The 18577-nt window shown below is 40.0% G+C and overlaps 1 protein-coding gene across 2 annotated transcripts in view; it reads right to left on the reverse strand.

Annotated features, from left to right (window-relative positions):
- Positions 1-7194: 7194 nt before the first annotated feature.
- tasora (transcription activation suppressor a) overlaps positions 7195-18577 on the reverse strand; it is a 57748-nt gene continuing 46365 nt past the window's right edge. Inside the window, exons 18-22 of one of the 2 annotated variants that reach the window (XM_072280414.1) lie at positions 18046-18171; positions 13251-13410; positions 12631-12739; positions 8865-9043; positions 7195-8770 (exon numbers count right to left, since the gene is read on the reverse strand). In XM_072280414.1, the coding sequence (XP_072136515.1) occupies positions 8604-8770; positions 8865-9043; positions 12631-12739; positions 13251-13410; positions 18046-18171 (741 nt within the window). In that variant the 3' untranslated portion in view covers positions 7195-8603. Of the gene's footprint in view, positions 8771-8864; positions 10750-12630; positions 12740-13250; positions 13411-18045; positions 18172-18577 lie in introns of those variants that run through there. The other variant, XM_072280415.1, reaches the window with a different exon arrangement.

The raw sequence follows: 18577 nt of genomic DNA on the forward strand, positions 1-18577 counted from the left end.
GGGGGGGGGGGGAGGGTTGCCAACGGACAAGAGCAGCAGTCAAATACGTTGTTTACCCAGAAAAGACTACAATGACCATGAAGCCCGGCGCGGGCACCAGTGTGCATGCGTGTACTTGCCGCTATTGTTCAACTGCAAATCGTTATTGGCGATTCTGTTCGGGGAGGGTTGGGGTGTTAATCACCACCGGAATATCGGTGATAAGTGGCTCATACACTCAATTTCGTTTCTAAAAGGGTTTCTATCTAACAAATTTAATATTAAACACACAGCGCATATTTTCCTTGCATGAATATAGTGATAAGTCAATTATCAGGAGAGCTTGAAGTAAGTGTTGAACGAACTTCCAGTAGAAGTGGCAGAAGCAGGTTCGATATTATCATTTAAAGAAAAATTGGATAGGTATACGGACAGGAAAGGAATGGAGGGTTATGGGCTGAGTGCAGGTCGGTGCGACGAGGTGAGAGTAGCGTTCGGCACGGACCAGAAGGGCAGAGATGGCCTGTTTCCGTGCTGTAATTGCTATATGGTTAAATAAGTAAGTTAATAGCATCATAACATTTTAAGTAACGTTTGGATATTAGACACACAGCACATATTTTCCCCGTATGAACATATAAAATCATTGCAACACATCAATATCGCTGAATCAGTGGGAGCCGTGGGCCTGTTTCCCTGCAACAAGACAAGTCCCATCGAGGGGTGATGGGAGACAGCGATACTCGAGCTGGGTTCCTTAAATCCAGTCTATTCCGCAATTTAGTTTTCGTTGCAGAAAACTCCGCTTCGCAGAAAAATGTTGGAAATGGAAGCAACGTTTTCAGTGCTTTCGTGGCTATCTCAGGATATTTAGCCTTGACTTTGATCCAGAATGCCGGCAGAGATGTTATGTCAAACATACTTTTCAGCCCACCGTCATTTGCAAGCTCGGATTTGATCTCCTTCCCGCGCTGACATGGATACGCGTGCGTAGTGACCTCGTGTGTGTTCAAGCTCAACAGTGCGTGACAGGGAATGAGGAAAGGTGCAGCTGACTCATATCACCAAATCATATCGTTTCCTCACGGCCCGGTAGCACATGCTTTGCGGCCCGGTGATTTGGGGACCACTGCTGCACACCACGCAAACAGGATTTAGAGAAAGATCTGTAGAGAGTGCGCAGACTGTTCCAAGAAATACAAGGTTGTTAGAGTTTAACTTTCCACATATTGACTAGGACTCCCATACTGTAAAAAGATTAGGGTTTGTCAAATGTGTTTCCTTAATCAGTACATAGAAGTCCCAACGGGAGAGTGTGCGATACTTGATCTGCTATTAGTGAATGAGACGGCAGGTGACAGCAGCTTATGTCAGGGAACACTTTGCATTTAGTGATCATAATGCTATTAGTTTCAAAGTAAATGTGGAAAAGGATAGGTCTGGTTCCGTGGGTTGAGGTTCTAAATTGGAGAAAGGCCAATTTTGATCGTATCAAAAAGGATCTGGCAAGTATCGATGGGGACAAGCTGTTTTACTGACAAAGGTGTAATTGGTTAATGGGAGGCCTACAAAAGTCAAATTTTGAGAGTACAAAGGTTGCATATGCCTGTCTGAATAATAGGTAAAGATAACAGGTTTAGGGAACCTTGGTTTTCAAGAGATATTGAGGTCCTGGTTAAGAAAAACAAACAGGAGGTTCATAGCAGGTATGAGCAGGCAAAAACAAATGAGGTACTTATGGAATACAAAAAATGCAAGAGAACACCTAAGAAAAAAATCAGGAAGGCTAAACGAAGACATAAGGTTGCCCTAGCAGACAAGGTCAAGGAGAATCCTAAGGGAGTCTATAGATATATTAAGAACTAAAGGGTTGCAAGGGACAAAATTGTTCCTCTGGAAGATAGAATGGTAGTCTATGCGTGGATCCAAAAGAAATGGGGGAAGATCGTAAATTGATTATTTGCATCTGTATTTACTTAGCAGATAGACATAAACTCTATAAAAAAGAGGCAAAGCAGCAGCAAGGTCATGGACCTGAGAGATTACAGAGGAGGATGTGTTTCCTGTCTTGAGGCAAATTAGGGTTGATAAATCCCCAGGGCCTGACAAGGTGTTTCCTTGGACCTTATGGGAGGCAAGTTCAGAAATTGCAGAGACCCTAACAGAGATATTTAAATCATCCTTAGCAACAGATTGCTATGAGAAGATTGCTAATATTGTTCCGCTGTTTAAGAAAGGCTCTAAAAATAAACCAGGAAATTTTAGGTCTGTGAGCCTAACATCAGCCGTGGGAAAATTATTGGAAGGTATTCTAAGGTACCGGATATATGAATATTTAGATAGACAGGGACTGATTACGGATAATCAGCAGAGTTTTGTGCATGTTGGGCAGCATCTGTGGAAACAATCAGTCAACGTTTCCACGGGTGCTGCCCGACCTGCTGAGTTCCTCCAGTGTGTTGTGAGTGTTGCTTTGACCCCAGCATCTGCAGAGTATTTTGTGTTGTTTTGTGCTTGCTGGGTCAGGTCTAACCAATCCTCAAGGAAGTTAACAGGAAAGCTGATGAAGGCAAGGTAGTGGATGTTGTCTACATGGACTTTATCAAGGCATTTGACATGGTCCTGCATGGAGGTTGTTCAGGAAGATTCAGTCATTTGGCATTCACAATGAGGTAGTAAATTGGATTAGATGTTAGCTTTGTGGGAGGAGCCAGAAAGTGGAAGTAGGTAATTACCTCTGACTGGAGGCCTGTGACTAGTGGTGTGCTGTAGGAATCAGTGCTGGGTCCATTGTTGTTTGTCATCTACAACCGTTTGTATATCAATGATCTGGATGATAATATGGTTAACTGGATCAGCAAATTTGTAGATAGCACCAAGACTGGGGGTGGAGTGGACAGGAAGGAAAACTATCAGCGCTTACAGTGGAATCTGGACCAGCTAGAAAAATGGGCTGAAAGATAGCAGATAAATTTAATGCAAACAAGTGTGAGATGTTGCATTTCGGAAGGACCAAGCAGAGTAGGTCTCACGCAATAAATGGTGGGGCACTGAGGAGCATAGAACAAAGGAATCTGGGAATACAGGTACATAATTATTGGAAGTAGTGTCACATGTAAATAAGAGTCATAAAAAAGCTTTTGGCATATTGGCCTTCATAAGTGAAATTATTGAGTACAGGAGATTGGATGATATGCTTAAGTTGTATAAGACACTGATGAGACCTACAAACATTTGTAATTTGGAGTATTGTGTGCAGTTTTTGTTACTACCTACAGGAAAGATGTAAATGAGGTTGAAAGAGTACAGAGAAATTTTACAAGGATGTTGTCAAGACTGGGGACCCGAGTTATAATACAAGATTGAATACATCAGGACTTTATTCCTTGGAATGTAGCAAGTTGAAAAGAGATTTGACAGAGGTATACAAAATTATGAGGAGTATAGATAGGGTAAATACAAGCTGGCTTTTTCCACTGAGGTTGGGTGAGATGACTAGTGGTCATGGGTTAAAGGTGAAATGAAAAGTTTAAGGGGAACAAACATGAGGGGAACTCCTTCACCCAGAGTGTGGAATGAACTGCCAGCTCAAGAAAGTGGTGGATGAGAGCAGTATCTCAACGTTTTAAGAAAAATTTGGATAGTTACATGAATGTCAGAGGTATGGAGGGTGATGGTCCAGGTGTAGGTCAATGGGCTTTTCTGTGACTAACTGGAACATCCAGACAGTGAAGATGCATACACCAGGTTGCTCTTCATTGACTACAGCTCAGCATTCAATACTGCAAAATTAATCAATACCCTTTTAAGACCTAGGCCTCAGTACCTCCCTGTGCAACAAGATCCTGGATTGACTCATTTGCAGACACCAGCCAGTTTGGATTGGCAACATTCTCCTTTACCTTCTTAGAAGTTTAGAAAGATTTGGTATGTCATGTAAAACTTTGACAAGCTTCTATACATGTGCAGTGGAGAGCATATTGAGTGGTTGCATTATGCCCTGGTATGAAAACACCAATGCCATTCAGTAGAAAAGCCTACAAAGTAGTGAGTGGATACAGCCCAGTCATGTATCAAACCTTCCCCATCACTGAGCACACCTACATATCACAGGAAAGCAGCATCCATTATCATCAGAGCCCCCACCACCTAACTCAAGTTCTCTTCTTGCTGCTGTCATTAAGGTGGTGGTACCAGAGCCTCAGAACTCACACCACCAGGTTCAGGAACAATTATTACCCCACAACTATCAGGCTCTTGCACTAGGGGGATAACTTTACTCACCCCAAAACTGAACTGTTTACACAATCTATGAATTCACATTCAAGAACTCATCTCATGTTCTCAATATCTATTGCATTTTTTTGTATTTGCACATTCATTGCATCTTTCGTTGATTCTATTATGCTTCTTTGTTCTACTATGAATGCCTATGACAAAGTGTATCTCAAGTGTATATGGTGACATATACTGTATGTACTTTGAAATTCTACTACACCATAGTAGCTGTTCACTGCCTTAAAAGCATTTATATACTTCTGCCTTCAGATTAGGTAGAATTTTTTTGTTTTAAATGGCAATCCTTTGTAAGCAGTAATCCCAAAATGAAACATCTATATATTTATCCTCAAGCTCCTTTACATTTATTTAGTTCCCATCATTCTCTCACTAACCCTCACCTGCCTCAGCTCCACCTTTATGAATTCATGATTTCCTGTTCACATTGACTTTGCCTGATTACCTTGGGGGGGGGGAGAGGAGGGAGGAGGAGGAAAAAAAAGTACCTGCTACTAAAGGCCAGTGTCTTCAGTAGGACCTATTTGATCTCATGGCTGTAGTCACAAAGAAGGCACATCATGGTACTTTGACCCTTGTTTGCCATGGCACCCTCACACAATTTAACACCCAATGATAGCCTAAAGGTGGTGTTGTGTTTATAATATTAATTTAAAAATGCAAAAGCTGAAATGAAACTAACTCAATTAAAAATACTGTTCTGTTGGTATCTAGCATTTCTAAATTCTTGGTAATGGCAAGATAAAACACTAATGCAGCAAGTGCCAAATTATGGTCATCAGTATTACAATATCAAATATGATTTAAGACATCTTGGGAAAGGATTATAATGTAGAAAGCTTCAATGAGTTCAGATAGCTGTAGCAGCTCAACTGGAAATTATACCATTTTTAAGAAAACCTGTAATAACTTAGAAAAATAGATCTATCATGTCCCTACATTATAACATCTAATGGAAGTAAATTAATGTCTGTACACAACTTATCTGATTGAAATGAACAAATTCCCAGTATAATGCAGTTTCTGGATTTCTATCACCCACAATGACATCCTTATTGATCCTTACTTGAAATAAACTCATCACTGGGGGACTACTTTCTGAATTTGCTTTAGTTCTTTAAGTGCTGCCCTGATTACCTGATGCCCAATTAACTGGAATCCACTGGATGTAACTTTCACAGGAAAACATTTGACACTTATTTAGAAGCCTGTTTTTAAACTTTTAATATACAGTAATAACAATTTTACTATTTACAGGTATAAACACAGGTGCACAAACAATGAAGTTAATCTGTATGCAAGTGTTTTATTTAATGCTAGATTGAACAAGTGGTAAAATAGACTTTATACATTGAGGTAAATGAATGTTCAGTTAACAACCAGTGTACTGATGCAAGGACATTAAATAAAACACTTATAGCCAGAGAGAAAACCACATAAAACTTTAAAAAAAACAATGGTTTGAAATATTTGTACAAAATAAATTAAGTGTATCAAAAGATTAACTGCAAGTCAAAAGTATGTCATTTTTCTGTAAAATTAAAAATATCCTTTAATCCAATAGCTCAATCTACACTTTTTACATACAGAACAGACCCACACCATAAAATGGATAACACAGCCAATAACCATTATACTTAGTTTATTCACAAACTGATTAAACATCAGTGTAACATGCTATAAAGTTTAAGAAGTGCTTACAGTACAGTTTGAGTTATTTCTTTTTAAAAAAAGCATATGAGGGATGATTGATAAGTTCATGGCCCAAAGTAGGAGGAGTCAATTTTAGAAAACCTAGCACATTTATCTTTCAATCTAGTCCCCTCCTACATTTACACACATAGTCCAGCGGTCGTGGAGCATACGGATCACTGCTTTGTAGAAGTCAGCATCTTGGACCTCCAGAGGGTGGTCCACAGCAGGGGTGATTGATAAGTTCATGGCCTACGGTAGAAGGAGATGAGTTATACAACTCTTGTTACATGCATATGCAGTTCAACTCTCTAAGTGATTATGTAGAAAGCTTGAAGTTAATAACTCATCTCCTTCTACCTAATAACCCCTGATGTGGACCACTTCCTGGAGGTTCAAGACGTCGGCTTCTACAAAGAAGGGATTCGTATGCTCCACGACCGCTGGACTAAGTGTGTAAATGTAGGAGGGGATGATGTTGAAAAATAAATGTGCTATGTTTTCTAAAATTGACTCCTTCTACCTTAGGCCACAAACTTATCAATCACCCCTTGTAACATGGCCGTAAGTTACAACCAAGCAGCTGTGAGGAATATCCAGCTCTCTACAATTCTGACTGCAAGACCTGAATTCTTATACTATACACCAGAAAATGATTGACTATTTTTGTTTACAAAAATAAATGCAGATACGTGGTTCCAAGACCAAAAAAAAACACTTGATTTTGTGGAAATTTAGTTTTAAACGGTCATTTTTAAGCAGTGAGTTTTGAGGAAGAATCATGGTTACTGTAAAAGAAAGTAAATCTAACTCAATAGTTTAATATTCAAACCAAGTCACTAATTCATACGCCTGTTTAGTTGTCCTTTGGAATAAAATCCTATCAGGATCAAGCAAAGGATAAGGAACAAATAAGAATACAGTGGTGACATTACTTGATGCATTCAACCTGAATAAGCTTTCAATGGAAAACTCCACCAAAAATGCTAAATTCAATGATACTGCTCATGTATCTTTCGCCATCACTACTGGTAAGACAGGCTTGGCAATTTTGAATACCAGGAATTTTCCCAGCTGTTATTACAAGCCTAATTTTGATCATATCCAGGTAAAAAATAACCGTCTTGGTAATTCTGATTCAGAGATGAAATATATAATGGCTTAATTCCACTTGCTAGAAAACTGAGTAATTACATTAAAATTCCTGTAGTTCAATTCTATTTGTGAATGTGAGTAGAAAGAATTATTGGTGTATGCAAATCCTGTTCCTCCTCCTGAGTCTTTGCCATTTGCTTTGACATTTGCAAAGAGGTTGTAGAAATATTGGTTTCAATCAGTTTTGAAGTTGCATCCTCTAATGCTTGCCTTACGGACTCAAATGAGTGAGTCCATTTTCCTTTAATCCGTTGTACTTCATTTTGTGAAATATTAGCAATATTATTCAGAGCCTTAGATTTGTCAATACAGGTTTCCGTCTGTGGTAAGCTATCTTCAGAATCTAATGACATATCCTCTTCTTCATTGTTTCCTTCATTTGTTCAGAAGTTTTCTGCATCAGCATTTTCCACTTTTCCCAACTCCATGGAGTTGGAAGAAAATGGACACGGCCATTAGAAATTACCGATGAAAATATTTTTGTCAAATAATTGAGCAAATTTAAACATGATAATCTTTTCATTGATATCTTAAAAACCTGAACATTCCTTGACAACTTTTAAAATAAAATTTAAAACTTAACTGAGCCAGTCACTAACATTTATACTTTTATGATATAATGTACCATTTCCACAGTTCAATCTTATATTAGCAGACATTCTAAGTACAGCATAATATGATAACCAAACACTGGCTCTCCCCAGACCCTCATTCCATGGTCTATCGTAGGTTTACCAAGGTTTACTTATTCTAAGCTCCCAAAGTAGAAGCCACAGATCATGAACTGTATTATCAATCTTGAGACTGTTCCAGAATCATTTTCATTTATTAGCTCCATTGCCCAATCAGGCTCAACTCCAAGGCAATTTCCATTAGTAGGAAATGTACTATTTAAACAAAAAGTATTCCTGATTTAGGTTATGCTCTTAAAACAGCAAAAGATATCCACTTTTTAAAATTTGTTTTAAGCTGTACCAGCTTAATTCCCTTGGAATTCCTCACTTTTCCAAAAAAAAAATATACACTTTATACAAGAGATTTACAATGTCAATGAATTAAAATAAATTATGCCATCTTTTTAAAAACTTCCTGTATTTTATGCAGGATAAGTCTTGTTTTACCTATGGATGTTTTATCGATGATTAGAAATAAACATCAGATTCTAAGTATGACAAACATAATACATTTTTCTTTTAAAAAAAGATACTCCAGACATTCAAAATTCTATTCACAATATTCAGATTTTTCTCATTATTGCACTCAGGTGAAGACACAAATCTTATGTACTTAATTCCAGAACCAACATAAATCTTTGAATGCATCATGTCTCTGTTTTTCTTTACTTTTCTTTCAACAAACGTCAATTATATTCAGATAAGTTATGTTGATTGGAATACAGGTCCAAATACAAAACTCGTGGGTCTTCTTTCAGCATTTACCTGCAGAATTATCTAGAAAATCAGCTAGTTTTCCAGTACATTTTACTTTTTTTGCAAGCTATCTTGAGGTCCTAATCTTAGTAGCTGTTTATCTTCCATGTTTGAACTATGAAAGCCAATAAGGCTATTGAAGTTTTTTACAAAGTCATCAATACAAGCAACGACCACTCCACACTCTACGTAATTGGAAAGGGGCTCCATAAATTTCTCTGGGGGGGGGGGGGCAGAAAAAGAAATCAAAAGATCAAGAAATAATTTGGTTAAACAAGAAAAGTAGAATTGCAGTTAAAACATACTACTTACCAGTCAGAAAAACAACATGTCTGTGTTGTATGGTCTGAGCTTGTAGTTTGATTAAACAGTCTAAATCAATTGTTGTTCGTGATCTGGAGTCACAATCATGATAGGACAGAACTTCTACTAAGTTATGTTTCTGATATTTATTCAGAAGGGTTAGAATATTGAAGGCTGCTGTATTAGTCCTATAAGAGCATGTAAACAAAAACAGTTTCATTATACATATGACAAAGTAAACAAAGCAGTATCTTTCTAATATTTGCTTAATAAATCTGTTGGCTCCCAAAGCAATTACCTCAGTTTCATCTCCCACATATTTCCATGTAACCTACTGGTTTCTCATGTGTCCATCATCACTTATTCTGAAGGAAATTTGTTTCCATCTACCAACAAGTCTTTGGTAAATGGAAAGTAACAGATACCCAGGATTAAACCTACATGTTCACACTCAGAATGTGCGAAGTCCATACAGACATCACCAAACTCAAGTCACTGCAGCTATGAGGCAGGAATTGCTGTACCACTGTGTTGTCCCAAACAAGGTGTAATTGATTCACATTGAGGATTGTAAGTCACTTCACATTTATGTTGACAGTGAGCCCAGAAAGTAATTACTGAAGTGTTCACTGATTTGCTGGGGCAATACAAAACAAAAAGCTACTTTAAAATTCCTGATATTTCAATTTTTATCTTTTCTAATAATTCTGTGATACCTCACATTAAATAGCCCAAACATGTTTATGTGCATGAAAGCAAAATACAGCAGACAATAAAAAATCTGAAATAAAAATCTAATGTTATAAATACTCCAGGTAACGTGGAAAGGGAACTGGAGCCAATGGGCTAGAATCTGCAAATCCAGGCCTATGTCTTGCAGTGCTAAAAGCACTAAATTCTTCCGGAGGCAGAGCTCTCAACCTAGTGATATCACAACCACCACCCTTAAGTAGACCACCCATAAAATGATGATTAACAGTTCAGGATAGCCAAAAAACATTTTTCACTATTTACAAAAAATTATGATCACAGACATTCTGAAGCAGGTGGCAAGTTTTAAAAAAATTAATACTAAAAGAAATAACATTAGGTTCATTCATAAAAAAATGGCTTGTTGATACATCCTAGAGGGTAGCAAACACAAGGAATTCTGCAGATGCTGGAAACTCAAGCAACACACATCAAAGTTGCTGGTGAACGCAGCAGGCCAGGCAGCATCTCTAGGAAGAGGTACAGTCGACGTTTCGGGCCGAGACCCTTCGTCAGGACTAACTGAAGGAAGAGTTAGTAAGAGATTTGAAAGGGGGAGGGGGAGATCCGAAATGATAGGAGAAGACAGGAGGGGGAGGGATGGAGCCAAGAGCTGAGACAGGTGATTGGCAAAAGGGATATGAGGGGATCATGGGACAGGAGGCCCAGGGAGAAGGAAAAGGGGGAGGGGAGGTGGGGAACCCCCAGAGGATGGGCAAGGGGTATAGTCAGAGGGACAGAGGGAGAAAAAGGAGAGAGAATGTATTTATTTATATACACACATTCATAGGCCCTAGAATTATGCATGGTGGTTCAAACACATTAAAAATTTTCATAATATTCCAAAACTTAAGACACTGAATGCACTATGTTCGCTAATACTGGTGTGCCATGGTAACATAGCAGTTAGCGTAACACTACTACAACTAAAGGTATTCCAGAGTTTGAAGTTCACTCTCTGTAAGGAGTTTGTACGTTCTCCTCATGAATCACGCGGTTTCCTCTGGGTGCTTTGGTTTCTTCCCACAGTCCAAAGATGTACCAGTTAGTAGGTTAATTGGGCATTGCAAATTGTCCTGTGATTAGATGAGTTGCTGGACAGTGCAGCTTGTTGGGCCAGAAGAGCCTGTTCCATGCTAAATTTCTAAATAAGTAAAATAACATAAGAGCATTATTGTAGCTTCCAAGTATTACTTTCGATATTGAAAGGGCTTGTACTGTGCTAAACTGTCCTAGGTTCTACTACTGTGCATTATAAATAGCCTAATTCACAACACATCTGTCCAATATCAAGTCCTACAGGGATGTTGGGAAAAAATGAAAGGATGTTTTATTGAATTGCTCCAGCATATGGTGGTGAAGATGCTCCCAAAAAGTTGCTGGGTAGTAAATTCCAGGATTTAAACACAACAGCCATCACACATCAAGGTTGTTGGTGAACACAGCAGGCCAGGCAGCATCTGTAGGAAGAGGTGCAGTCGACGTTTCAGGCTGAGACCCTTCGTCAGGACTAACTGAAGGAAGAGTGAGTAAGGGATTTGAAAGTTGGAGGGGGAGGGGGAGATCCAAAATGATAGGAGAAGACAGGAGAAGATCTCACTCTCCTTTTTCTCCCTCTGAATATACCTCTTGCCCATCCTCTGGGTTCCCCCCCCACCCCCGTCTTTCTTCCCGGACCTCCTGTCCCATGATCCTCTCGTATCCCCTTTTGCCTATCACCTGTCCAGCTCTTGGCTCTATCCCTCCCCCTCCTGTCAAGGCAGGCTACTGGTGCCTTAAAACCATTCACTTCGGGCAGATGGGACTCATCAGCTGCGGTTGGTAGCTCATCTAGAAGAAAAACTCCACTGCCTTGCAGCTACGCCCACTCATGGGAAAGGCTTCTGAAGCAAACCCTGATGAAAATCCAGAGCTTGAATTCCCAAGACCATCCTACATTGAGTTCAACACTGACTGGCAACTCCTGCAATGCCGCTGATCCCAAACTGTATCGGTCTCTACCGATCCTTTGGATTCATCAGGTGCGTGGAGAAGGGGAGCTTGCTGCACGGGCAATTGATTGCTCTCCATGTCCTACAGACAGTTAGGACACAATATCCATGGTTGACCATGACCAGGGGAGGGCCAACACAAAGAAGCAAAACCTTTAGCTGCAGAGTGATAAATGAGTTGGTAAAGCAGATAGAGGATAAATGGAATTTAATACAAAGTGTGACAGGATGCGTCTTGGGTGGATTAATATCAATAGGTGTCACAGCATCTTGGAGAGTACTTAGAAACCTTTGTATGCATGACCAAGAATCCCTGAAGGCAGCAGCAAAGTTAGATATGGAAGTTAAGGAGGAACTAAAAAACTAGCCATAATAATTTAATTGGTTAAATACCACAATAAATATTTTATTTAATACAAAAGAAATTTATCACACATTCATATATAGTAATGGAAAATTTGCTTGCTGTAGACATTATGCCATGGCTGTACTGAAAGGCACTACTGGAACGACATCTATGAGGAAATGAGATATAAAATGGAAAAGGAATGGGAAGAAGCACAAGAACTCGAGTCCCCTTGCAGATTATGGCAGTTTGTATAAAATAAATTTCATAGGAGTTTTCCTTTTACAATTCAAAAGGGGATTTCAAATTTTAACCAGGAACAGTTTTGAAGTCAAATGAACTCAGCATACTGCTTCAGAATACTTGTAAAAGCCCTAGCTATTGAAGATTATATTCAATACCCTGGAGTTTCCTGAAAGGGGATTTTTGTTCACTTATCCTTGATAAAAGCAATGATATCTATCAAGCTTCAATCCAGCAAAGACAATTTCAAACGCCTCCAAACACAGGGACAAAGTTGTGGAAGAATCACTTTAGAAACCTAAACTGCAGGAAACTTCCAACAGTGCACAACTGGTGTAAGAATATTAATTATTTTAACAGGAGTCAAATATCATTAATATTTCATGACATTTGAACAGATTATAGTTGTTTTTAATTAATAAAAACTAAGGCATATTCCACTAACCTTGCCATCTCCTTTAACTTCTTGTGTATTTTACAGTGAACTTTCCAGACCCATTTGCTTTCGGTTGTGCTCAAACTGTTAAGGAAGTCCAGGAATATCTTGAGTTTAGCTGGATGGAATATTTGATATAGTTAATAAGTAATTAGCATTTAAATGCAATAAAGATATTCAAGATTTAAAAAATAACATGTGAAAATATCTGCCCTAGCTTTCAATCTGGAACAACCCAGTGCTATGTTTAATATTTACAAATATACAAGATGAAAACCTGAAGCCTTTAACCTATCCCATCTTCAGTTCTGAAATATGATGAGATTAGCAGCAAGACAGCAGTGAATTAATTCTCTTCTTCTCCGCTCCTCCAATAAAATAGAGTAGCAGGTATTTTTATCCCATCTGGGCAGGCAAAACAAACCCTGTATTTAAAATTTAAAATGAAGTTTCAACAGAGTTGAGCATGCAAAGCAGGAGTAGAAATAGAACTTACTGATACATTTTAAAGCCTCCTGTCATCAATTTCACTTGGTTTTGTTCCAAAGGCTCACCAAAGGATACTTGGAAAAAACAACTCAAGTAATTGTAGCTGGCAATTCACAGCCAAGCTGCAGTAGACAACTTACCTACTGAAATACATTCAGGATTCAAGACCATTTCATCTGACACCACAAAGCCACCAGACACAAACAGTTCATTATACGTGCGATTCTGTACATCATCCAAACTATCCACTCCAGCAAAACTGACACAGGATAACTTCTTTAATGAGGTCAAAAATGGAACCTGTAATTAAATTAAACTTCTCAAAAACAAACATTTCCATATAAAGTTAAATAAGTAAACTTACAGTGTGATAATGTCTACACGTGGAAACTGTGTCTGAACTGAACGAAACTCAGCTGCTTGGCTGTAATCATGGGTATTCATGTATGCTTGAATGACAAACTTAAACTTGAACTTTGAACTCCCTGCTATTAGAAAATACAACTTGGTTTACTGGATAGGTTGGGCTTCAACTTTGGACCAATATTGGAAATATTTAACACTCAGTTATTAACCACTGTATTTCAATGCTCAACCCTTCACTCCCCAACAAAAAAAAAAGCATGCTCAAAACATATCTGACCACATAGCAATAAGCCCCTCTGGCTAATAACTATCCTTTCACTAACTGCAGGCAGTTACCGTAAATTCCAGTGTATAAGCCGACCCATTTTCAAAGTTAGAAAAGTGACTCTTCATGCTACCCTTGTATAAGCCGACCCCTTTGCAGAGGTTTTTGATATAACCAGAAAAGAGAACAAGATCTCACATGCTGGTACTCAGCTTTGCCAGATCCGGAACCTGGAAATTTTGTGAACCAGTACCTGCTAAGAAAATAGGCCTACACATTGTAGAGAGTTACAAGCCAATTCTTAATAAATAAATCAGGGAGGGAAGTTTTGGATTAGGTTCCCAATGGTAAAGAATCCTCTGAAGTGTAACCCTGTGAAACCATTTAGCGCCCATCATAATCTCGTTAAAACATAACACGGGATGGTGGGATCAGTACGTGTACTCAGTATTGAGTTTGCGACCATGTACAAAAGATTAAAGCGAATGCAATATAATGCTGGCTTCAAGCTGAAGGTTGTTGATTTTGCTAAAGGAACGAATAATTCTGCAGCTGCTAAGAAGTTTTGTGTAAATGAGAAACAAGTGAGAGCGTGGAGAAAGGCAGAGGACATGCTGAGGGAAATGCCAAAGACAAAATGTGCAAACTGTGGGAAAACATGCCAGAGGCCAGAACTGGAAGAAAAAGTTTGAGAGTGGGTGAATCACCAGCGATTGCCTGGATACACAGTTACCAGAGAAATGATTCAAGTTCAAGCGCTGAAATGGGCCGAAAAACACTGAGGTCAGCGAAAAGTTCAAAGCTACGCCAGGTTGGTGCACCCGATTTATGGACAGACGTGATCTTGTGTTGAGACAAAAAACAAAGATTGCTCAGAAGTTACTGAGTGACCTTGAGAATTAAGATTATGGCCTTCCAATAGTTTGCAATCAAACATCGAAAGGCACATTCTTACCCGCTCTCACTGATTGGTAACATGGATGCTTTGATTTTGCTGGCAACCGCACTGTCAATTGGAAGGGGGAGAAAACAGTCCTTGTCAAAACAACTGGACACGAGAAGCAACATTTTACTGTCGTGTTAACGTGTATGACTTATGGGACCAAACTACCACCAATGGTGATTTTTAAGAGGAAAACATTCCCAAAAAAAGAAAAATTCTTGCGTGGTGTTTTTGTTTACGTTCAAGAACGCGGCTGGATGGAGTCAATGTCCCAAAGGTTTCAGGAAGGAAGTTGCTACTTGTCTGGGACATGTTCAAAGCGCACTTGTCAGGTGAGACAAAAGCAGCATTGAAAGCTGAAAATATAGACATTGTAGTCATCCCTGGTGGTTTGACGTCCGTGCTCCAGCCACTAGATGTGAGTTTAAACAAAGCATTCAAAAGAATTCATGCGTCAACAGTGGAACGAGTGGATGATATCTGGAAATCAGTCATTCACTCCAGCGGGAAATATGAGGGCCGCATCCCTAGCTACAGTTTGCAAGTGGGTCGTACAATCGTGGGAGGAAATGAAGGCCGAGTGCATTGTGAAGGCCTTCACGTGCAGCATCAGCAATGTTTTGGATGGCACTGAAGATGATTTGGTTTGGGAAGAAGACAATGGAGATTTGGCAGCCAGTAAAGCTGCAAATGATGATGTCGAAGCAGAAACTGACAATCCTTACGATGATATGGTGACTGCCAAAGAATGGGATGCGATTTTCAGAGAGTCAGATAATGAAGACTGTGAGTTTCAAGCTCTGAACGTTTGACGACAGTGTGTACAAGTAAATTGAGAAACAATGTGTTTTGTAGATTTTTGTTGGGTTTGTGGAACAATCTATGTTCCGTGCCTATTCTGGTATCTGTCCACCACTTTTCCTTTGCTACATCGACGACTGCATTGGTGCTGCTTCCTGCACGCATGCAGAACTCGTTGACTTTATTAACTTTGCCTCCAACTTTCACCCTGCCCTCATCAAGTTTACCTGGTCCATTTCCGACACCTCCCTCCCCTTTCTAGATCTTTCTGTCTCTGTCTTTGGAGACAGCTTATCCACTGATGTCTACTATAAGCCTACTGACTCTCACAGCTATCTGGACTATTCCTCTTCAAACCCTGTCTCTTGCAAAAACGCCATCCCCTTCTCGCAATTCCTCCGTCTCCACCGCATCTGCTCTCAGGATGAGGCTTTTCATTCTAGGACGAGGGAGATGTCTTCCTTTTTTAAAGAAAGGGGCTTCCCTTCCTCCACTATCAACTCTGCTCTTAAACACATCTCCCCCATTTCACGTACATCTGCTCTCACTCCATCCTCCCGCCACCCCACTAGGAATAGGGTTCCCCTGGTCCTCACCTACCACCCCACCAGCCTCCGGGTCCAACATATTATTCTCCGTAACTTCCGCCACCTCCAACAGGATCCCACCACTAAGCACATCTTTCCCTCCCTCCCCTCTCTGCATTTCGCAGGGATCGCTCCCTACACAACTCCCTTGTCCATTCGTACCCCCCATCCCTCCCCACTGATCTCCCTCCGGGCACTTATCAGTGTAAGCGGAACAAGTGCTACACATGCCCTTACACTTCCTCCCTTACCACCATTCAGGGCCCCAAACAGTCCTTCCAGGTGAGGCAACACTTCACCTGTGAGTCGACTGGGGTGATATACTGCGTCCGGTGCTCCCGATGTGGCCTTCTATATATTGGCGAGACCCGACGCAGACTGGGAGACCGCTTTGCTGAACATCTACGCTCTGTCCGCCAGAGAAAGCAGGATCTCCCAGTGGCCACACATTTTAATTCCACATCCCATTCCCATTCTGACATGTCTATCCACGGCCTCCTCTACTGTAAAGATGAAGCCACACTCAGGTTGGAGGAACAACACCTTATATTCCGTCTGGGTAGCCTCCAACCTGATGGCATGAACATCGACTTCTCTAACTTCCGCTAAGGCCCCACCTCCCCCTCGTACCCCATCTGTTACTCATTTTTATGCACACATTCTTTCTCTCACTCTCCTTTTTCTCCCTCTGAATATACCTCTTGCCCGTCCTCTGGGTCCCCCCCCCCCTCCCATCTTTCTTCCCGGACCTCCTGTCCCATGATCCTCTAGTATCCCCAATCACCTGTCCAGCTCTTGGCTCTATCCCCCCCCCTCCTGTCTTCTCCTATCATTTTGGATCTCCTCCTCTCCCTCCAACTTTCAAATCCCTTACTCACTCTTCCTTCAGTTAGTCCTGACGAAGGGTCTTGGCCTGAAACGTCGACTGCACCTTTTCCTACAGATGCTGCTTGGCCTGCTGCGTTCACCAGCAACTTTGATGTGTGTTGCTTGAATTTCCAGCATCTGCAGAATTCCTGTTGTTTGTGTTTTGTAGATCTTTTCTTTTGTGTAATTTCGTAAGTGTTTGTATTTTCTTTTGTATTTGACTCAAAAACAGCCAATAAATATGGCCTGTCTTCCTTGCATTCGTTTTTCCAAAGTTGGCACCCTCTGTATAAGCCAACCCCATAATTTTAGGACGAAAATTTAGGGCCAAATTCTCAGCTTATGCACTGGAATTTACGGTAATTTATTTTTCTTTACAATAGCCTGCATCAATATACAGCATATTGCAACATACATCCGTATCAGAGAAGTGACTCCCGCAATAAAATCTCAAAAGCTGTACACTGCTTTTCAAAATGTATTGCTCCAACTGTAGAAGTGACTGGAAACTTAAATTTTAAGTGTTTGTGTGTAACACGTATAAATTTCTCCATATCAGTCAGTCAGTCGGTGGGTGCCATCCCAAATCCGGGGTTGGCGACTCTGCACCTCCATCTTCTTCGATCTTGCACTCTTTTTCTGGCCTCAGCATAACTCAACCCTGTCCATTGCCTCACATTATCGTACCAAGTGGTTTGCTGCCTTCCTCTTTCCCTCTATCGTCCCTTCCAATAACAATTTCTGCAGTCCACCACCTCTTAACAAGCACCCAGCATATTCCAGCTTCCTTTTCTGCAAATTCTTCAGCAACTCCTTTTCTCCCCTCGCTCTCTTCAACACTTCCATATTACTGACCTTCATCACCCATCTGATTTTCTGCATTCTCCTTAAACACATTTCAAAAGCCTGCCCTCATTAACCTAACTGGACATAGCCCTTCTTTTATCTATCCTTTCCCTAACATCTCTCCTATTAAAAAAAAACTAACTTTTTTTTTCCTTTCCCACTTCAGACAAAAGTTCTCAGACCTGAGACATTAACTGCTTCCCCCCACCCCCACAGATTATGTCTGACCCATTTTCTGCTTTTATTGTGGATTTCCTTACCTTGTGTATATGAGATGCAATGTCTTCATTCTGAATTATAATTAGTAATTTATCCACAGAACCAGCTTTTCTTTTTAAAAACTCCTCTGGATGACACTCCTTATTACCCAATCCAGTTAAATATCCCTACACGATTCAGAAATTGGAAAAAAGTAATTCACAATTCGACCGATAGCATAAAATACCATTAAAAATCATTGCAACTAAAAGATGTATGTTATGTCTAATTGCTCAATAACATACAATGATGTCATTAATGTCTTGAAATTCTCATGCCTCCTTACCAATGCCAGTTAATTGCAAAATTAAGCAGAATGATCCACACAAAAATTGAAAATGTCTCAATTTAATATGTTATAAATTTCCCTCCTTATGCATAAAGCATCACAAGTATGAAATCTATTCAGTTGTTACTAAAAACAGAACAAAATTCTCCAAAATAAAACTGAGATTGAGCTTGGTTAATTCCTTGCCATACAATTCTGGGTGACTCTGACACAGGCCATTCCAGCCCAATTAATCCACACCACCC

This window comes from Mobula birostris, chromosome 16, assembly GCF_030028105.1.
Source record: "Mobula birostris isolate sMobBir1 chromosome 16, sMobBir1.hap1, whole genome shotgun sequence".
In the NCBI taxonomy this organism is placed as follows: Eukaryota; Metazoa; Chordata; class Chondrichthyes; order Myliobatiformes; family Myliobatidae; genus Mobula; species Mobula birostris.